This window comes from Thermobia domestica, chromosome 12 (assembly GCF_964235325.1).
Source record: "Thermobia domestica chromosome 12, izTheDome1.hap1.1, whole genome shotgun sequence".
NCBI classification, from domain to species: domain Eukaryota; kingdom Metazoa; phylum Arthropoda; class Insecta; order Zygentoma; family Lepismatidae; genus Thermobia; species Thermobia domestica.
The window spans coordinates 206,310,486-206,328,631 of NC_137465.1; the positions used below are offsets into that span (position 1 = coordinate 206,310,486).

At 35.6% G+C, this 18,146-nt stretch overlaps 1 protein-coding gene across 1 annotated transcript in view; it reads left to right on the top strand.

Annotated features, from left to right (window-relative positions):
- Nucleotides 1-18,146, top strand: part of LOC145666978 (uncharacterized) — a 59,125-nt gene that overhangs the window by 32,850 nt on the left and 8,129 nt on the right. Inside the window, exons 11-14 of the mRNA XM_081734638.1 lie at nucleotides 2,077-2,249; nucleotides 6,751-6,952; nucleotides 7,761-7,950; nucleotides 11,070-11,208. Of these exons, the coding sequence (XP_081590764.1) occupies nucleotides 2,077-2,249; nucleotides 6,751-6,952; nucleotides 7,761-7,950; nucleotides 11,070-11,208 (704 nt within the window). The remainder of the gene's footprint in view (nucleotides 1-2,076; nucleotides 2,250-6,750; nucleotides 6,953-7,760; nucleotides 7,951-11,069; nucleotides 11,209-18,146) is intronic.

An 18,146-nucleotide genomic window follows, 5' to 3' on the forward strand; every position in this document is an offset into this window, starting at 1 on the left:
TCAGTCCTCGCGGTGAAACTTCACACACTCCCGTTTTCACATTGTTTGGAGTTCATTCCACGAAACATGGTGTATTTCGATAGATGGTTCCATATCTTTTCCATAGATGGGTTTGTTTATTTCTTATTGTTTATTGTTTAAATATTGTTTATCCATATTGTTTAAATAAATTTATCAGCTAACCTAATTATGTATTTTGAGAGACCTTTGCAGGCAAGAAATCCTTTGATGCAGAAACACTGAAGTTTGGATTTAGCGAAACCACTGTTCTTTAGAGTTTTTAAATAACTTAACCTTTTACTATGCCATTTCACACACTACAGTATTTTTAATACTTTTACACACTATTTTCACAATACATTACATGATACAAGAACTCCCTTGTGGGTAAGCGGTTAGCGTACGCGTCTTTGGCGCGGGAGAGCTGCATTCGATTCCCGGCGGGAGCTCAAGTGGTTCAGATTCTACATTAATCAGTGGGCCCGCGTCTCATATAGCCTTGCTTCTGAATGGGACATTAAACTCAAAATCAACTCATTACATTATAAAATTTCACCTTCATTGTTTTAATGTCGGTTAATTCTTTTTAAACTCTTTAAATGTTTACATTTCATCCTCCGGGTCTGTGTTTTACGAAAGGTTTTTGTTATCATCACACTACTTTGCAGTATGACCCGCATGATGAGTTATAAGAACACCATATGTAAATTTCTTTTGAGCAGTTTTTACAAGTACACAGTTGAATCAAAGTGCTTGATATTGCGGGCAGGTCACCGAAAGAGAACACAGTTTATTGTTTTCTTCTTTGTACTATAGATATTTTCTTAAATCTAATTGCGCAATGGAAGAATTGAGGAAATTTCCGCTTAAAATGTAACTGTGCAACAGACCTTAATCGGCTGTCAGATGTGCATGTCATCTTACTTTATCATTAATAGCAGATGTAGTGGATGTAATGTATGTAACGACTTTCATCGCATGTCCTGATATTTTTTTTTTTCCTTCAAGCTGAAGTACAATGACACAAGCTTGACGCTTCTCCGGTTCTGAATCGACCGTCTGAGGTTTTTTTTTTTTTTTTTTTTTTTTCAATACCTGTCAGCTTTTAGTGTTGTCCCAGAAGCTCAACCCCTTTTAGTTTCTCGGCTATAAATAGTTAACTGAAACTTAAGTACAATATTTATGGCAGAGATTTTTTTTTTTTTTCATTTGAATTATTGATATCTGTTTTCGACAAATGTATTTTTCGGTTTTGAAGGTTTAAGAAAAGAAAATATTGTTTTTTAAAGAAATCTTTGGAAGTATTTATTTGCGTTTTTCTAAGTTCATTTTGCTTCTATCCTAATTCATTTCAAGCTTAACGTGTGATTTCGTCACCGAGGCCATATGGCATGTGGGTTTACAGCTTAAGAGGCCTAATCACTGCGAAATTAAAATACCGCTAACTTTACAGTAATTATGTGATATCTTCAAATAGATAAAAAAAAAAATCGAAATATGGAACAAGAGCGCACTAGACAATGTTATTTTGCATAAAATGCCGTTATCACGAGTCACCTACTAGCTTTCCGTTTGCAGCCATTTAGAAACGCGAAAATAAATGCCGATTTTCTAAATGGCTGCAAATTGAAAGCAGATAAGTGAATCGTGATAACGGTATCTCATGTAAAATAATATTATCTAGCGAGCTCTTGTTCCACTTTTCGATTATATTTTATCTATTTGAAGATATTACATAATTACTGTAAAATTAGCGGTATTTTAATTTCGCCTTGATGGGGCCTCTCAAAAGTCTGAATCATGTGTATTGTCCGAGAATCAAAGCAGGAAATGAAAATGAAGCCTATCAGCTTTACGTCCTTTGGTTATGCCGTGTAGGCTAAAGAAGATAGTGATGACAAGAGTGAATGAAGAAAGTAGGTGGAAACGAAGAACCCCGCGAAAACCTGCTTAACTTGTTTTCAGAGCTGTCACCTTTGTAGTTTTAACAGTTCAACTAAATTTCCAATCTATATATGATGTATGGTCTAATACTTAATTTTCTAATGTGTGTATTCTTATCCCCTTATGTTTCAGGCCTTTTGTTATCATGGCTCGTGTCGCACGCATTCTGATCAGTGTAAGTTGCTGTGGGGTCCATCTGGACAAAACTCGGATAACCAGTGCTACGAAAAGAATACGAATGGGAATCGATACGGGAACTGCGGATACAACCGTGTGAATGACACTTATGTCAAGTGTGATAATGAGTAAGTTTGTACTTGTTTTACTTTTCAATATTGTAAAATAATTATGTGTAGGATAAATATAAAAAAATGTGCTTATCTATATAGTTGTATATATCATTACAACTGACTGGTAGTTGCTACAAGTTCGTTTCTGTGCTATAGAAGTCTACGCAGGGTTGGCCCTAGGCAATTTGCCGCCCCTCCCTTCGTTTTTCCAGAAAGAACAAATCTTGACACCACGATTTCAAGTATGCTACCTCATCATGAACAACGAAAGGGAGAGGAAGTTCACCCGCACTCGGAAAGACCTAGAAACTACAAATATAATCTCGTTGTGTCTGTTTTTTTCCTTTAAATAATAATCTATTATGTTAGTGAAAGATAAAGCAAACACACTACAGAGGAAAGATAGTAATCCTTTTTATAGAATTCAATATTGAGCTTCAGTCTCAATATATCAGTTTGCAATCCCAGTGCAACTAGCTCTTTTATCTTTATTTCTTGATTTTCCTTCTACATCTGTTAAAAAAAAAAGACTTGTTTCCACCTTTAATGATAAGGAACTTGTTTGTGAGAAAGACAAGTCTAGTTTTCATATCAAAACTGTGATAACTAACTAAATGGAACAGGTATTCGGTACTGTTCGAGAATTGGAGTTCTTGTATTTGACAACAATCAAGCAATTCATGCTAGGATTTGTTTGACAATTTGCTTTAACACTGTCCATGTGATCTTAAACTAATGCAACCTAAACATGATTTATGAATGTAGTATTCAAATAGAGGTCCAATGATTTATGAGATTATTAAATTTAACTACCATCATCATGAAGTCTATTTTCAACAAGACTGTATATTTATTTTAAATAATGTAGTTATGACAGATTTTTCCGCCCCGTGCAAATGCACGTGTTGCACATATGGTAGAGCCGGCCCTGGGTCTATGTTGATTTTTCTGCTTTAACGGAAGACTTAACCTTTTTAACGGTGTTCAATACCTAAACTTTTCTTTACAGCCCGTTGATTTATCTGGAAAATTACTTTTTTGTTTTCTTTGAAGTTGAACTGGAATTCTACTCAATCTATTTTACTGATTTCGTCTTTAAATCTATCTAAATCTCCCTTGCTTCGTAAAAATTAAATATTGTTATACGAGGAATGATCAGAAAGTAAGGTTACAAAACCTGCAGTGAAACGTGTATATATTATTTCATACAACCAATACAGCCAACAGATAGTACATACATTAGGTTATTTTTCCACATAGTCTCCATATCAGTTAAGGCACTTGTCGCATCGTGGGATGAGTTTGAAGATTCCCTCCTAGTAAAAATCCTGTCTTTGCGTGTTCGGCCATGTTCTCACGAAGTCAGAAACAAAGCGACGGCCTCCTAGGTGCTCCTTCAAATGCGGGAACAGGTGAAAGTCGCTTGGAGCCAGATCCGGGTTGTAGAAAGGGTGGTCGATGATGTCTCAGCGATGCTGCTTCAACAGCGTGGTGGTCTTCTGGGCTGTATGCGGGCGCGCGTTATTTTGTCTACCAGCCGGAAACTTTCGACACCATTCTGCGACATGCTGACGCGACATTACACTCTCTGTAAACCTCTATCAGCTGCCGGTGAATTTCATCCACGGTTACATGTTTCGCCCACATAAATCGAATAGCTGAGCGGATTTCTTCGCAAGACCAGTTTTCCAAACAAGTCGCCATTTTTGTTTACCTACAACTAGCGCCGTAAGTGGTGAGTGGCTGAAACTGCACAGTTGCCAACTCCATGTATTAAAATTACCGCACACTCCTCATTTCTCTATAACAGATGAAACTCAGAAATATCGGCCTTGTAACCTTAGTTTCTGATCCTCTCTCGTATATAATTTTAATTTGTAATAGTAAATTTATAATGGCAATTCATATTGAAAAAACAACAAGAGTGATTTAACTAGAATTGAAGATATTCGTATCCTCGCTTCACACTTCAGATCTTTACTAGTACTTATACGAAGCAGTTTAGCAGCAGGAATTTAGTAGCTGTTGTAAGCGTGTATTTTAAACAAAAAATAAAGAGTACGTATGACTAAATTGAATTGTATTATGCTTAGACTGTAGTGTTACTTTCTAATAAATTGTATGCAGCAATTAATTTTCTATGTATACAATACCACCGTTCATAGCTGCAGAACTTATTGGGCCTTATGCAGAGTTGTTTTGACGTATTATTAGCGCCATACTAAAGATTTGACTAACACAAGGTTATCAGAAGTGTATTCAGAATCTATGATTAGCACGTAGTAGTTGTCTAAGTTAATCACATGCAACTAATTAATTTAGAGCAGAAGGTACCTTGGTTTAGCCACAAGAACTTACATTATGAGAATACAAAACCAATTAATTACCTGTCTTTCTTTCTTTCCTTTCGCTTCATCGTGTGAGTTCACTATTAAACCGAGTCCTCTATACTAACAGCACTATTTAGAACAGTGAACATTAAAATGAACAGTGAGAGGTGAGTAGAAATTTTCCAGTTTTCTCAGGGACACATGCAACTGATCGATAAATTACCTTATAATTACAATATAATCCTTCTATTGTCGCTAATATTAATTGACTTCCCCTTGTTCGCCGTAAGTACATCCTTCAGAAATGAAAGCGCTAATTATAAATTGTTTTCGTAATTATTTATAAGTTGTTGTGATATCAAACCATAAAGAAAACATTTCGAATTTCGTATTTCGTATATTTTCGTTTTTATAGGCTACGCATGCGCAAGTCTAGATTTCCGTAGTTTCCACATTTACTTTTCTCACTCGAGGTATTGGGGTTATATTAGCTAATTATACCGAAATCAACTTACTAGCTGAACTCCAAACAGACCCTTTCAATACCAAAAACTACACCCTTCTTAGTATAGAGCAAATACGACATTAACTAATAGCGTAACTAAAGGTTGATTAACGAATTTTCTCTAAACACCGCCCATTATGTCAGTAATCTTCTTATAACATAAGAAAGATTCAAGGATCATTTTTTATTAAGACATACGCTCAGGTTAAATACAGAGTATTGGAACTTAATTAGAAGTTTTATTGCAGTATAAAATATACTCAGACCAAACATCTTAGGCTAAAGAATCCGACAGCATCTGAGTACTACACTTTATGGGCCTTATGCAGAGTTTTTCTGACGCGTCATTAGTGCCATACTAAAGAGTTCGTCTAACATATGTATCCTGTAGTAGTCATGTCTTTAGTATGACGCTAATCATACGTCATAACGATTCTGCATAAGAGCCTATTTGTCAGTCTCGCCAGCCATTCAAATACACAGCTAATAACACTTCATTATGCAGATTAAGGCAGTTACCCATTTTATTCTCCACACTCATCCTCTTCGGCTTTGTTACATATTTCTAGGTGTGCAGTAACAGTCCAAATGTAGACACGTTATGCATAACCTTTTTAACATTGAAAGCTTTTTAGGTAAGATCTTACAGAAATTCATTGCAATGCTGCATTGTGCAACGTAAGGATATCCTTTGTACAAATTTATGTGACTAATAGCATTTTTTGGGCGGTATTCAGAGATAATATGTTAATCAGGCGTTGTCAGGTGATTATAGGTAGTGTCATATTAGCTGTGTACTAAGGAGGGTGTACTTTTTGGTATTCAGTAGTCTGCTTGGAGTTCAGCTAATCAGTTGATTTGGGAACGATTAATATAACCCCAATACCTCGGGTAAGAAAAATAAATGATGCAACTGCGAAAATCTAGACGTGCTCATGCGTAGCCTATAAAATGAAAATATATGAAATATGAAATTCGAAATGTTTTCTTTGCGGTTTGGCATCACAACTTATAAAATCGAATTTAATTAACTTACTAATTTTTGAGAGTGTATTTATTATTAGGCAGGAGTAAGTAGACGTCAATATTAGCGGCAATAGAAGTATTGTGTTTTAATTATAAGGGAACATAATTTATCGATCAGTTATATGTATCTCTCAGAAAACTAGAAATTTTCTACTGATCTCTCACTGTTCATTTTAAGAAATAGTTTTGCTATTGTAGAGAACTCGGCTTAATAGCTTTTTCATAGTTAACTCACCCGATGAGGTGCAAGTTAAAAAAGAAAGAAATGCAGGTGAAATTGTCTTTGTATTCTTATAGTGTAAGTGGTTAAACCAGAGTACCCTCTGCTCTAAATTAATTAGTCACATGTGATTAACTTAGTAAACTACTACGTGCTAATCAGTGATTCTGAATATACTTCTGATAACCCTGCGTTAGTCAAACCCGTAGTATGGCGCTAATTACACGTCAAAACGACTCTGCATAAGGCCCTCTAAGTTTATATATTTTAATTAGGTTCATGTTACTTTAAGATAGTTTAGCTTTTGGAATTTAATTAAATCATGGGATTTAATTACAATGGATGTCCAAAATTGTGAAAAAATGCTTTATTGTCTTGGACTTAAGCAAAGAGTCATTGTTAAATTGCTGACTGTATTTTTCTCATGTAAACTAGAAATGTGTTATGTGGAATGCTTCACTGTAAACATCTGAACGAACGCCTTGAGTTTGGAATGGAGTCTGTGGCCACTTTGTCCCATTCATTCATCAATTCTGGAGGAAGCATCATTCCATGTCGAACAGCTATTGTCGACCTTGGTTTGAATGAAAAAGATCCAGGTTTAGCACCAGATGGATCTAGATGCGGCGAAGGAAGGGTAAGTTGAAATTTCTAATTACAATTTTATATACCTTTATTACTTCTCTTCTTCTTCTCTTCCCTCTGTGAGTTTCTTCCATACCGTCTGTAATAATGATAATTGTAAAATTTACTTTCACTTCTTCGGGGTTTAATTAGCAAAATACGTGAAAATGAATTAAAACATTCGTATCCTGTATAACTAAAATCCTTCGTAACCAAATTTCGTGCTTCTGCGTGCAGCGTTTCTAAAGAAATATTTAATTTTAATGAAAATCCTTCACTTTTTCACAAAATCCCATCTTATTTGACTTCTAAATTTTAAGGGAAATATTTGTACAAAAGTTTCAGGTTCGTAGGCTGAATAATGCAAGAAATCTTTTGCGGAAATTTTTTTCACTTACGTTTCTTCCATTAGAGGTTGAATTGTTATTCACATTCGAGGGTTTAAGAAAAAAGGTGCAAAATTTCAAGTTCTAGGGTAATCGGTTTCATACGCAAGATGATGAGTGTCAAAAAATAAATGAGTGAGTCAATGGTTTTACTTTTTTAGGGATATATCATAATAAGCTGAGCGTTGCTAGACTAATCCCGGTAAGAATTGGCTTTTCTGAACATGTATTAGTGTTTAGAAATCAATTTGTTGACTTACAGGAAAACTTTTCTTTTGATGTGTTAAGAATCTAATTTGCAATTCGATTTTTTTTTTAAATTTATTCTGTACCTATACTGTATTTCATCAGATGTTTTCGACGGCCCAGCCTAACTTATGTTTTAGCAGTGATTGTCAATATGTACTACAGCGCCTATTAAAATCATATTTCTAGATGTGTGTGAACCAAAAGTGTATGCCAGTACGAGATCTCCAGATAAGCAAGTGTCCTCACGATTGTAATGGAAACGGAGTATGCAACAGTAAAGGCCACTGCCATTGTGATCTAGGATTTGCTCCGCCATTTTGTGATTATCCTGGAACAGGAGGAAGCGAGGACAGCGGTCCAGCCAGTGATCCGAATGGTAAGCACTGTTCATTTAGTACTTTGATTGCTTGATAGAAAAGATACGTTTTATTTTATTTTTTTAAAAAAAGAAAGAAAGAAATACATTCACTAACCATTTTTTGTTCTTTAAGCTTTCTTTTTCTTCTTTTTTCATTGTGTTTGGTCGATGAAGTCCTTTGCTATACGACAGGGTTTCTCAACTTGAAAGTTGTGAAGATAAGTGGAAGAGATAAATATAATGAGAATTTAATACCGAAAAATATTTTAAATATTATTTTGAATTTTGTTCTGATATGCATATTTTTTATTTTTATACATATTGTTAGAAACAACAAAAAAATAGGTCTACTAAACATTTTCAACAGGTGCAGAGTTGTTTAAAAATTAATTTAAATGAAAGAGGTACGATATGAAACTAGTGAGAACTGCATATTGAAATACCAGAAAACTGCAAATACAACAAAACCTACGTATTGAAATACAATTAAAATTGAAAGCTAATAAAATATCTCAGCATGGTGTGATTTGACTAGTACGGCAATGTCCGGTTCAATCTCCATGATGCACATTATCAAGTCATTTTCAACTGATACGCGATTTGTTGCCTTTGTTTCAATCCTTACCATGAAAAAAAAAAAAAACACTTTCGCATAGGTACGATGTAGCAAATGGAATTATTAGTTTTAAAGAAGCAGATATTAGACCAGAATAGTCTCCTCTCTTCTTCAGCCGGAACTTGTTCAAGTCTTCGTTATATATATATATATATAAAGTTGCAAGGACTTGTCACACGATAATTCTGTTAGTTGGTCAAGAAGTTGTGGGCTTAGATCAGCTACTTTGATCGCCTCTTCAATGAAGGGCTCAATATCCACTATATACAAGAAATGGATTCTACTATTATAGAAATAGATGGATATTATGGAATCTGCGCAACAGGTATATTAAAAATCCCACGCAAGCTTATTACAAAACAGAAATTATAAGTGGTCGCTGGTAAGAGGGTGTGATAAAATGGGGGTCGTGGTAGGAATTAGGTTGAGAACCACTGCTATAGGAATTTAGCACAGGAAAGTTAAAAACCAATGTCGAATATTTGCGTTTTCAATTTTCAAGACGACACACCTAAACATCTGCCTGTGACGTGATCCTGTAATCGGGTGTTGAATACGACATAATGTGGTGGGGTACGGCGTATACTGTGAGAATTGATCTTTGGTGATGACCTATGCACCTGCCAACAGCATCGAATTCAAGTTCAAGTCGGTTCGAAATCGGCGTTAACAATAGGGCTCTCTTTTATAACCTCGGTGCTGTAAAACAAAGCAAAAAACAAAACACACACACACAAAGTTAATATAAGAGGACTGATCAGAAAAGAATGATAATAAGTGAATAAAACATAATTACCTGTACTAATCCTCCAAATGTTGGTGGTATTTTTCAAAATAGTCGCCATTACATGCAAAACACTTGTCCCAACGTTTTTGCCAGTCATCAAAGACACGCTAGAAGTCATTTTTGGATACATTCTTCAAAATCGCCTCCGCAGCTTTCTCCACTGCCCCTGAAAATGCGAAATGCCGTCCCAAGAGGTGTTTCTTCAAAGCTGGGAAAAGAAAAAAAAATCACAAGGAGCTAAATCAGGTCTATATGAAGGATGAGGTTCGCACGTAACGTTGATCTTTTGCAAAATATTCAACAACATTTCTGCACTGTTCTTCGCGTGTCACTTCTATGTTGTCTTAGGCTAAACTGAAACTACGTGTGCTTGAACGGCTACCAAGGTCACATTCCTGACGTCATGGTCTTCAAACTTGCTCGATATATTGGTCACTTCTCCCATTATAACTGACGTGTTTCGTTTTCTGTGTCTTGCTGTTGTATTCATCTCATAAACACTGATGATCAGTCTGGATCAGTCTACGTATTTTGAGCAACAAACCCTGAGAAGAAAAAAGCATAAAAGAATATAAAATCACATTAAAACAAACATGAATACCTTCAAAAGAAGATTCGTCCAAACTTCTTACAGGCTATAAAACATGGCAACCTCCTGTAATGCTTTATTTGAATTACTTTAAGTGATTAAAGTGAATGACAGTGCTTATCCTTTGTACAAGGAAAGTAAACAAGACTCTCCGTTTATGAAACTTTGTGATGATGTAACTTGGATGACCAGTGAAATATTGAATACCATAACCTAAAGAAATGAATGGACGCTTACTTGAATTGTCAAAAACCTACCTAATTAAGTATCACTAACACTGTTTAGACCTTACAGTTTCAAACGGCAGATCTCCTTCATCATCAATGGAGATGATGAACCTTTTGCTGCAAAACATCTCATACAGGAATCGTACCTGTATTATTGTATGTTACCTTCAACTTCTTTAGACTAAACTATCCTGATGATATGGATGAGAACTAGAATCTAATTAGAATATTGGACCTCTGTAGTTTGCCGTAATCCGACAGATGAAACCTAACTCATTCTTTTTCTAATTCGAATGAAATACCTTTCCTTATTCTATTACTAGCGTGTATTACCCGCTTCGCTGGGTTAAAATAAAATAAAAATCGGTAATATGTTCCGTTAGTCAATCAGTTTTTACTATTAATGAAGCGCTCTCTGTTGTCGGTCATTTTCGATCACTTTTATACATATCTCCCCGCTCTTCCTTCCCAAGTTGCGGGGCTGAATTTGGATTTAAACGACATCGGAAGTATGACTGTTCATCTCAGCAATCCCGAAAACTATGGATTCGATACTAATGTCGGTTATTTTCGATCATTTTATATATCTCCACCTTTCACTAAGTTGAACCGTCAAAATGAAATGATAAAAACCATCCCAGACCCGAACCTCTTCTATGTTGAAAATTTGATCGAGATCGGTCAGGTGGTTTAAGAGTTATTAAGTCATAAACATAGTCACTTTCATTTTTATGTATGTAGGTTTCTGATGATCAATTTTGTTGGGCAAAACATTAAGCAACGAATGGGTTGTGTTCATTAATCTGGAATGAGATAAGTTGTACTTTCGAGGATTAATAATTGTTGCAAAAATAATTAATGATTTCAGTGTGTTTTTAATATTTTTTTTTTCTGACTCGTACGTTTATTTTATTGCAGCACGTCGCGAAGTGGTGACAGCCATGTACATAATCTTCTTAGGAATTGTACCGTTTGTAGTGGTGATAGCCTTTGCAACCTACTACACAAGAAGAAACGTCAAACATTGGTGGAAGAAAGCTCCTGATGGCCTCACTCCGTACGTAGACCAATGCTTCTCAGGATTTCGTAGTCTCTGTAGCAAAATTTGTTCCTCATGCTTTGGTGATGGGTTTTGTAATGCTTGGAAGAGCAAGAGCATTGGCTGTGTTAAGAAATTAAAAATACCTTTGCATGATTCAGAAGGGGGACTTCAAATGTGTGTTTGCTGTATGTGTATAAGTAGTAATAAGACGAACAATGCTGTTTCTTGTAGTAATCAGAATAGATGTAATAGTGATAATTGTTTTTCTAATGAAAAAATACCTGAGGTTGCCTTTAGTGACACAAAGACAATGTCCATGGAAGTTACTAGTGTAAAGTTAGAGTCTACCACCAACAGGGATATTGGAAAATACATCCAAATATCTTCTCCTTGTCAAATGGAAAGCCGAAAAGTTGAAGAAGTTCTGCGTTGCAGTGATAGGAATGAAGATGATGACACAGATAGGAAAAAATACAAAGATAAGAAAACGAAAAAGGAAAGCTGGTGGTCGAAAGGTGCTTTCAAAGAAGTCTCTCGTGTTGAGTATTGCGAGGTAGTACCAGCTGAGGAAGTAGCAGCCGTCCAGAGTACTGAGATAAGCCTTAATTTTACGCCAACTAAAGGAGGTGTCAAGACCAAATCATTTGGGAAAGCTTCGTCAAGATTGGTGACTGAAATCGTGTCTTTGTCACCAGTAAGCTCGCCAGAACTTTCTCGGAAAATTCTGACTCCTCGAGACTCTCCAAAGAACTCTCCACGTGCCGCACGAAGGGACAGGAAGCTGGTGTTGACAACACATTCACCTACAAGCTCCTCACTAGAAACCTCGCCCGTAGAAATTCCTTCTGGAGGAGCTCTGCTATGGCCACCACGTTCATTAACGAACTCTCCAGAGTTAAGCCGCAAGAATGTTTCTCCTGCTTGTGGTATGGCTCATTCGTCGTCTTTGGCCTCAAGCCCTACAACAGATTCTAAAATTTCTCTTGGAAGCTTAGTGGATAGATTACGAAATTTGCGCTTTACTCAAAAAACTTCAATTCCAGATAGTGAATACGATGATGTTCTGCAGGAGAAACAAAAAGATCGCTTCTCCGATTCGGATAGTAGTAGTTCTGATGAAAATCCTCAGCGTGTGAAGAGGGTGAGGTTTCCACCATCTCCTCCCCCACAAGCAAACAAACCTCGGTTTCCTGGATCTCCTTATCCAGGAGTTAAACATATCCAAGGGAGAAGCGTAGCTGATAGGAAGGATTTGAGAGACAGCAGCTCTTCCGATTCTGATGAGAAACACAAACATCGTCAGATAAAAAAAATACATCTTCCACCACCACCACCGCCTCCAAAGTCAAATAAACCAAATATTTTTAACACTTGAAACAAATTCTACTTGTTTTGATATAACGAACAGTTTGAAAATTTATTTCATCTCGAGGAATTTTTCTAGTTATTTGCTACCATACAGAGTAGAAATGGTACTTCTTTGGAAATATTTAAACTCCTTTGTGTTGTTTCCTTACAGATAGTTATTCACGCATTTTAAATCAAATTATTAAAAAGATGAGTGAAACACTTCATTGATTTGAGTGCAATGACTTGTTTTATATAGTGTACAGAAAAAAAAAAAAAAAAACTGGAAATAGAGTAATTACCCCTTCGTGTTTAGAAACTCGACGTTCCAACTGTGAGAACTATAAGAGTATAAATTCAGCCAAGTATGTAAGTTATATTAATTAAAGGAAAGAAGGAACACCCAAAAGAGACTTACGTCGTTAATAGGGATGGGAAAAAACCGGTTCTTATAAAAACTGAAATAGTTTTCTAGAGAAACCGACATTTCAGTTTTCTCCAAAACAGATTCAAGTTTTCACTGAAGCTGGTTTCTCCAAACGAGTTTTGGGTGTTTACTAAAACCAGTGAGCGAAGAAGCCAACCGTTTCTTACAGAAAACCGAAACAGTTTTGTGATAGAAAACCGAAACCGGTTTGATAGAAAATGGAACCTGTTTCGAAAAAAGACTGTATTTAAAGGTCCGAGAAACCTTTGTGTGTGTGTGTGTCTGCAGGACTCTCAGATTGTTAACATCTACGGAAAAATTGTTAACTTTAGTTCTTCATGAAGAAATAACTGTAAAAATTGTTTCTACATATACAATCAATGTAAGAAGAGTAGTCTCTTTCCAATTATGAACCTTTACACTAAAAGTGCGAAATGTGTTTATAAAGTGAATTGATCTTAAGGGGAGTAACTTAATCTACTGACAGAATAAATGGTCGAAAACGTGAAGGAAAACTTTTACAGACATGTTTCACTTATCTTTTTAATAATCCTTTATGTTATGTTTCGCTGTAACTGAGGATTTATGTCGAAATTAGTGATAGATTTTTTTTTTTAAGTTAATGAAATGAAAGTGGATATGTAGGGATAAGTATTGTAGTGGTATATATTTCAGTTGTGCATGTAAAGCTTTTTTGCATTCTCTAAAAGCTTCCTTTTACAGGGTGTCTATTGACTTTCATTTTCAAAATTCCAGTATATTCAGTATAATTATCAGAAAAATTCTAATACCTAATACAATGATTTTTTAAAGTTCTTTAGAAATAATCACGCTCTTGATGATTTCATGTTTGTAATTGTTTTACCATCAAGAATATTTTATTTTTAATAAATTTGGTTAGAATTGATTTTTTTGAAATACATTTATTTTTTAACACTTTTAAATTGACTCCCAACTCCCCTCACAGCCCTCCACTCCACCCATTGCGTTAAATTATCTAATTACAAAATGTATACAACTCTTGTTTTGGAAAAAAATTACAATCTGAATGGATACAAAATTGTTTCTAAGACTATTAAAACAATTACAAAAAAAAAAAAAAAAAAAAAAAAGTTGACAAATTTCCAGTTTCATGACTTTTCCAGTATGTGGATGAACATCCCAGTATATTTCCAGTATTTCCAGTATCAGTAGACACCCTGTTTTAATATGAAGCAAATATTAATGATAGAATAAACAATAAGAATATGATTTAGAATTCAAAAGTGAGACAAAGCCTTTTCCGAATGTTATGAAGAAAAAATGTTACTTACTTTACTTTACTCAAATCTTACTTTAAATGGCTTTCTTTCACTTCGTAGTTGAATTATCGAGAAAATTGGACTAAATACTGTTTATTCTAGCTTAACTACAAACTGTATTGTCAATAAAATCTAACCAAAACAAACATTTACTACTAATCGATGTTACTGTTCCGGCAGTATATTACGTGGGTCGTTCAGTATATAAGTTTCCCTAAACTGGAAAATATATTTTGTTTTGAGATACATTTGTAAACTATGCATACATGTGTAAATGGGTCCTTCCTCACCTCTGTCCATTGAGATTCAGGCATTCATCTCATCGTTACACCAATTTGTCCAAACCCTTTATACAGAAAAAAAGGGGGGGGGGGTTGTTTATTAGCACTTACGGGCTTGCAAATGAGTTGATGTAACAAATGATTTCGAGAAAGAAAAAAAAAAAAAAATCGGAACAAAACAGGCCTAAGCCGAAATCTATATTACCATGGTTAGGATAAGTGAACAACCATATCTTTTGATTTCCTTGCAGTATTCTCAAAACGGAAGGAAAATAAAACATTTTAAAATTTCAGTATACTGTGTTGCTATGTGATTACACTGAACTCAAGCTTCCAGAAATTTTATGATACGTTACCAGGTATTCTGTAGTTACAGGTTCCGGACTTTTCTTATAAATTACGTTAATTGATTGTTGGAGTATGAAAAAAATATTAGAATGAACTTCTTCTTCTTATACGAGGCTATTTTGGTTTTTGTATTATTTAAGAACTGCTACATTGCTAACAGAGATATAACTACTTCATGGAATTAGAATTTACATTAAAGAAAAAAAAAAAATGTAATGTCTTTACATAGAGAAAAGTTTGTACTGAACGTATCGTATATTGGACAATTAGTTCTTAAATATTTCAGTAATCGCAATTGTTATAATACAACTCAGTGTACTGCTGTCGTAAAAAAATGTAATTAATATGTTGATAACTGTATATTCATGTTCAAAAATAATGTCAAAAGATTTGTTGACTGTAGGTCAAAGAATGTAACTAAAATGGTATGTTAAAAGGAAAGAAATTTTTATATATATATATATATATATATATAAGTTTTATATATATAACTAATATACAGTGAGTGGTTCATCGGTGCGGGCGAGTTTTTAATATCACTTAAAATATCGAAGTTAAGTAAATGATTTCTACTGTAGGATATGAGCTAGTAGCTTTTTCTTGGGCTAGTAAAATTTTGTTCCTTATTTGCATCCCTGTATATATACAAGAGGCACGTTCCGGAAATGAGTGTACTAGAGTTTTGTGGGTTTCAAAAAATTTATTTAACACGTTCGCTGCTGAGAACGCCCATCGGCGTCCAGTACTGAATTTGGCATATGCGCCGGACGCCTCTCGGCGCTTGTCCCTGCAGCTGATTCACTTTCCCGCCAGCGCTAGTGCAGGTATTTGCGGGAAAGTGAATCAGCTGCAGGGACAAGCGCCGAGAGGCGTCCGGCGCATATGCCAAATTCAGTACTGGACGCCGATGGGCGTTCTCAGCAGCGAACGTGTTAAAACAAAACTTTTACATGGTTACATCAGTGCATATGCGAAATATTTTTCGACGTAGTCACCATCTAGTGAAACCAGGGAGCATTTTTTTAATGCCTTGGTCAAAGAACTTTGCCGCCACCTCTTTTGCCAATTCTTCACCTTCACCTTCACTTCCTCGTCACTTAAAAAATTTCTTCCCACCCATGTTCATCTTCAGGAAGGTGAATAGATGATAGTCTGAAGGTGCCAGGTCAGAGGAATGCTCGAGATGATTCAAAACATCCCATCCGAATGACTCCAAAAGTTGCTTTGTTGCATTGGCCGTATGCGGTGTGGCATTGTCGTGCAGAAGGCAGACTCCTTTCGTCAGCAGTCCCCTCTTCTTGTTCTGAATTGCCCTTCTCAGTTGTTTTGATTTCGTTAAAAACTTCAGGCGAAGATTTTCCGTTCACAACGAGATAACGGATAACACTGCGAATCTCGCACTTGCGGGAGATTTTATAATCTTTTATGGGAGACGTTACTCTGGCCACAGTTTTGGTCGTACTGACGCGTGATTGGGTTTGCTGGAAAGGGTAGGAGCTAAGCTACACGGCAGTATGACCAACATAGCAATAACAAATTCTCTATGCCCGCGAAGGCCCTAGCACACTTATTTTGTGGACGTGCCTCGTATATATATAATATTTACAAGATCATTTCAATTATTTTAAACGTGAGGATACGCACAAGGAAGAAAATTGTTTTGTCTGAAATTGTGCTAATGAATTATTCAGAAAAATAAAATTATAGTAAATGTTTATTCAGTATTATTAGTCTAATTGGAGAACTCAATTTTTAGCAACTGGAAACCCTGAATATATTGTGGTACTGTGTTATAAGTGAATTGGTAATCTGCATTTTAGCTTAATTTTAAGTAATTGTAATTCTCTTCTTGCATGTCCTCTCTTGTTGTTCTGTTTTGCTGTCATGAGACTGATTTCAAAACTCGATCTTGTCAATATTTGCGTTTTTTAAAACTCTGCATCTCATATATGAATATTTGTGTGCTTCTTTGTACATGTGAAGTGTTTTAGTAAAATTGTGTGTAGATAAGTGCTTTTACATGATGCTTTTAGCAAAAGGGATGTATGAGTGGCAAGTTAATTGTGCGTTGCATGTTTTTCTTTTTTTTTTTTTTTTCTTCTCTCACTTTGAAGGTAAAGTACAGAGTATTTCTAAAGCTTTGGTCCGTATTCAAAGTGTTATTGCCTGGAAACGGCTAAACGTATTTGAATAAAATTTGTACAATTCGAAAGAGAAAGTGTTCTAATTCTTACTCATATTACGTTCATACACATCTGCACGATCTTCCGATTTCATAGTGCTGTATTAGCTTTTAAAAAATACGGATTTGTTGTAAAATGCAAAATAATTGTAGTTACATTAAATTTTCAGTTCACAAATATTCAATGTAGCCTCTTCCAACAACATGGCGCACACCAATAGTCGTTACCCTGAGCACTGACGGAAGTTGACAAGTTGACTAATAGTTGGCGGCAGATGTCACTAGTGTGTGGCGCTCCTACACACTAGACTAGATCGAAATCAGAAACGAATTGACAGTTCAAAACCACATGGAAATTTGTGTTGAGACGCCATGTCATGGAGCTACTAAGGTCACCGAGAGACATATATTGTAAAATCACGCTCGATCCTAGCCATATGAGCTAAATACACGGTTCTGATTGGTTGTAGTTATCCGTTTCTCGCCATGTAACATACATATAGCACAAATCAAATGCCAGATAATGTCGGTCCTCGTAGCCGAGCATGCTAGCGAGCGGGCCAATAATAATAATAATAGGCGCTTTTGGCGTGGGTTCAAACCCGGCGCAAGGAAAGGTTTTTTTTTTTTTTTTTAATTTTCGTAACACTTTTATCTTTAAAATAAGATGAAAATAATACCCATTTGCCCTTGTACGTAATATATATAATGCATGAGTTGTGCTTTTCCAGCATTTACCTAGAGATTTCTGATAAGCCTTTGTAAACAATGACGTTATAAACCAACAGGAGAGTAAGAAATGGGGCACTCGCGAAGCGAGGGGTTGTAAGAGGTAGTGGGAAGTTAGAGAGACCATCCGGTCGTAACGTAATGTCACGTGGTAATTAGTACACTTTGCACACACAATTTTATTGATAAAAAAGTGATTTACTTACGTTACGAAACAGTTGAGCGTGAGTCAGCGAGCGAAGAGGGTTAGAAGCCCCACAGGGCTCGTTTTATTCCATTTTTGTCCCAACGGTAATACCACGTGACATTATTTCACACTCCGGTAGTGCAACTTCGAT